Source organism: Aquarana catesbeiana, linkage group LG04 (genome assembly GCF_042186555.1).
Source record: "Aquarana catesbeiana isolate 2022-GZ linkage group LG04, ASM4218655v1, whole genome shotgun sequence".
Lineage (NCBI taxonomy): Eukaryota > Metazoa > Chordata > Amphibia > Anura > Ranidae > Aquarana > Aquarana catesbeiana.
Genome location: NC_133327.1, coordinates 204,600,465 through 204,604,499, shown reverse-complemented (window position 1 = coordinate 204,604,499; position 4,035 = coordinate 204,600,465). Strand labels below are relative to the sequence as shown.

Here is a 4,035-nt window from a genome sequence, read left to right as displayed (position 1 = left end):
GTGCGACCTCTGCACAGTGTTCAGCTAAAGCTACAAGTTAGTGTAGTGCGACCTCTGCACAGTGTTCAGCTAAAGCTACAAGTTAGTGTAGTGTGACCTCTGCACAGTGTTCAGCTAAAGCTACAAGTTAGTGTAGTGCGACCTCTGTACAGTGTTCAGCTAAAGCTACAAGTTAGTGTAGTGTGACTTCTGCATAGTGTTTAGCTAAAACTACAAGTTAGTGTAGTGCGACCTCTGCACAGTGTTCAGCTAAAGCTACAAGTTAGTGTAGTGCGACCTCCGCACAGTGTTCAGCTAAAGCTAAAAGTTAGTGTAGTGCGACCTCTGCACAGTGTTCAGCTAAAGCTAAAAGTTAGTGTAGTGCGACCTCTGCACAGTGTTCAGCTAAAGCTACAAGTTAGTGTAGTGCAACCTATGCACAGTGTTCAGCTAAAGCTACAAGTTAGTGTAGTGCAACCTATGCACAGTGTTCAGCTAAAGCAGGGGTCCTCAAACTTTTTAAACAGGGGGCCAGTTCACTATCCCTCAGACCGTTAGAGGGCCGGACTATAGTTTAAAAAAAAAAAAACTATGAACAAATTCCTATGCACACTGCACATATCTTATTTTGAAGTGAAAAAACAAAACGGGAAAAAATACAATATTTAAAATGAAGAAAAAGTAAAGTTAAATCAACAAACTTACCAGTATTCGATTCAATGGGAACTATGGGCCTGCTTTTGGCTAATGAGATGGTCAATGTCCGGTTCCATATTTGTCACTGCTAGTCATAACAAATGATGCAAGTGTGCATCAGTTAGTCTAGATCTGGTTGGAGATTTCAGATGTTTCATTCTGGAAAAAGTCTGTTCACAGACATAAGTGCTGCCAAAGATGGTTGCCATTTTGAGTGCATGGTTCCTGAGAATAGGATATGTCTCAGAGGGGAGAGATGCATAAAAATTAGGAAGGCTGCTTGTCTTGAATGCGTCTTTCAGAGAGTCACAAGTCTGCAGTTCAGCCAGTTCCATTTGGTAAATTGTATCCACATTTTCAATGTCAATAGAAAATGGGTTAGGGAAAAGTTGTATGTCCTGTTCATGGAGATAAAGATCTTTAAATCTACATTGGAACTCCTTTTGCAACTTTTCTAGTGAATCCACACATGTTTTGTTTGGGAATGCAACCAATGGTTTTTCCGCTAACAAGTTTTGAGTTGTGGGGAGATGGCAGAAGTTTTCCTCCTTCACTTGTTTGATGAGGAGGCCTAATTTTACTTCAAATGCTTTCACATGTGATTGCATATCACAGATGAGCTTCCCCTTTCCTTGAAGTTGCACATTGAAACTATTGAGTAGCTCTGTTACATCTGTCAGAAAGGCAAGGTGCCATTTCCATTCTGCATCATTGAGCTCTGGTACTTCTTTGTTTTTTGAAAGCAGAAAAGCTGTAATCTGTGGAGGTAAGTCATAGAGACGTTTCAAAACTCTCCCTCGACTCAGCCAATGGACTTCTGTGTGGTAGAGAACATCTTCATAGGCAACATTTAGCTCAGACAGAAATTCCTGAAATTGTCTGTGGTTTAGTGCATGAGCTCTAAAGAAGTTAACACAAGATACCACAATTTTCATAACAGAGTCCCACTTCAATGATTTACTACACAGTGCTTGTTGGTGGATGAGGCAGTGTATGGCTATTGGACGAGAATGGTTATGTTTGTCCATCTCTTGGTTAATGCGAGCAATTACTCCTTTCTTAGACCCCACCATGCTAGGAGCACCATCAGTTGTCACACTGGCTAGTTTAGCCCAGTCCAGCTCCAAACCATTCACAGTTTGGCAAACCTTTTCATAGATGTCTTCTCCTGTAGTTGTTCCTTTCATGGTTTGCAGTGCAGCAAGCTCTTCTGTGGTTTTGAAATAGTCATTTGTCCCACGAATAAAAATTAGAAGTTGTGCAGAATCACAAACATCATTGCTTTCTTCGAGTGCCAAGGAAAAATAGGAAAGTTTTTTTGCAGAGTTTTGCAAATGCTGATGCAAATTGTCTCCCATTTCTTCAATCCTTCGTGTAATTGTAGGTCCTGAAAGACTCAATGTACTAAATAAATCGGTCTTCTCTGGACACATCTCTTTGGCAACAGAAAGAAGACATTCTTTTACAAATTCTCCCTCCACGAATGGTCTGCCAGTGCACGCTATTAGCTTGGCAACTTGAAAACTTGCTCGCTGTGATGAAATATTTAGCTGCTTCTGCTTCACAAAAGTATTTTGCTGAGTTGTCAATGTATTTTTCAGTTTTAATATAAAATTAATAAATAAATCATCTTTTCTCACTTCTCCGACCAAACAATCATATTTATCTTTATGATGAGTTGGATAGTGTCGACGCAAATTGTATTCTTTGAACACAGACACTACATTCTGGCATATGAGACACACAGCTCTTTCCTTGTACCGCATGAAAAAGTAATCATAAGTCCACTGTTCTTTGAATATCCTACACTCCGAGTCAATTTTTCTTTTTCTTGACATCATTCTTTCCTAGGGATTTCAAATTGCTATTAGTAAAATACCAATATATATATATATATATATATATATATATATATATATATATATATATAGCGCTACAAAAACAATATACCAGCAATAACTTTGCCCACACAGAGACAATCAATGCAGTCTGATCAGTGCCCATCAATGCTCACCAACGCAGCCCAATCAGTGCCCGCTAGCACAGCCCAATCAGTGCCCACCAGCACAGCCAAATCAGTGCCTGCCTCACCATCAGTGCAAGCCCCCCCTCACCATCATTGCAAGCCCCCCTCTCAGCCTTACTGTGCCAATGTCTCACCAGTCAGTATGTGTGCACATCGGGCATCTACTGCTGCTGTGTCATGGCTCACTGTGAAAAGTTCAGGTGCGCTGTGATAAAAGTCCCGCCCTCCTCCTACCTAGACCAGCTTGTGGCCCATTCTATCTCAACACTCCAAATCAGTCCATCATATCTAAGGCACCCCAAAGTGGACCACCCTAACCACAGCACCCCAAAGAACCCCACACCAGCGGGATGCACAGGGAGGGGGGGGGGCTGCAGAGTGGTAAGAAGGACAGTGGGATGGAGAGGGGGACAGAGGGATGGACAGGGGGACAGAGGGGTGGACAGGGGGACAGAGGGGGGGCACTGGGGTGGACAGGGGGGTGGACAGGGGGACAGAGGGGGGGACAGAGGGGGGGACAGAGGGGTGGACAGGGTAACAGTGGGATGGACAAGGGGACAGAGGGATGGACAGGGGGACAGAGGGATGGACAGAGGGGGGAACAGTGGGGTGGACAGGGGGACAGTGGGGTGGACAGGGGGACAGTGGGGTGGACAGGGGGACAGTGGGATGGAAAGAGGGGTGGACAGGGGTACAGAGGGGTGGACAGGGGGACAGAGGGGGGGACAGTGGGGTGGACAGGGGGACAGTGGGGTGGACAGGGGGGTGGACAGGGGGACAGAGGGGTGGACACGGGGACAGAGGGGTGGACAGGGGGACAGTGGGATGGACAGAGGGGTGGACAGGGGGACAGAGGGGTGGACAGGGGGACAGAGGGGGGGACAGTGGGGTGGACAGGGTGACAGTGGGGTGGACAGGGGGACACTTACACAAACGGACTTGCCTCTGACTGTCTCCCCGACCTCTTGGTTCTCACTTGTTCTTAGTAGGCTGTTGCCTGAAGCCTGTGCTCTCACTGTCACTCTTCTTCCTCCTCACTGTCCTGGGACAAGGCGAGTGTCCCCTCCGCGCCTCCTGTCTGCCACATGAATAAGAAGACGTGAATCCGCGCGGGACTGTGCTGGAAACTACAAAGGGGGACAGAGGGATGGACAGGGGGACAGAGGGATGGACAGGGGGACAGAGGGATGGACAGGGGGACAGAGGGATTGACAGGGGGATAGTGGGATGGACAGAGGGGTGGACAGGGGGACAGAGGGATGGACAGGGGGACAGTGGGATGGACAGAGGGGTGGACAGGGGGACAGAGGGGGGGACAGTGGGGTGGACAGGGG

General features: G+C 46.8%; 1 protein-coding gene across 1 annotated transcript; it reads right to left on the bottom strand.

Annotated features, from left to right (window-relative positions):
* Nucleotides 1-767: 767 nt before the first annotated feature.
* LOC141141217 (general transcription factor II-I repeat domain-containing protein 2-like) lies at nt 768-2,513 on the bottom strand. Its single transcript, XM_073628902.1, has one exon. It carries the CDS (start codon nt 2,511-2,513, stop codon nt 768-770), a length of 1,746 nt encoding a protein of 581 aa, XP_073485003.1.
* Nucleotides 2,514-4,035: the final 1,522 nt, after the last annotated feature.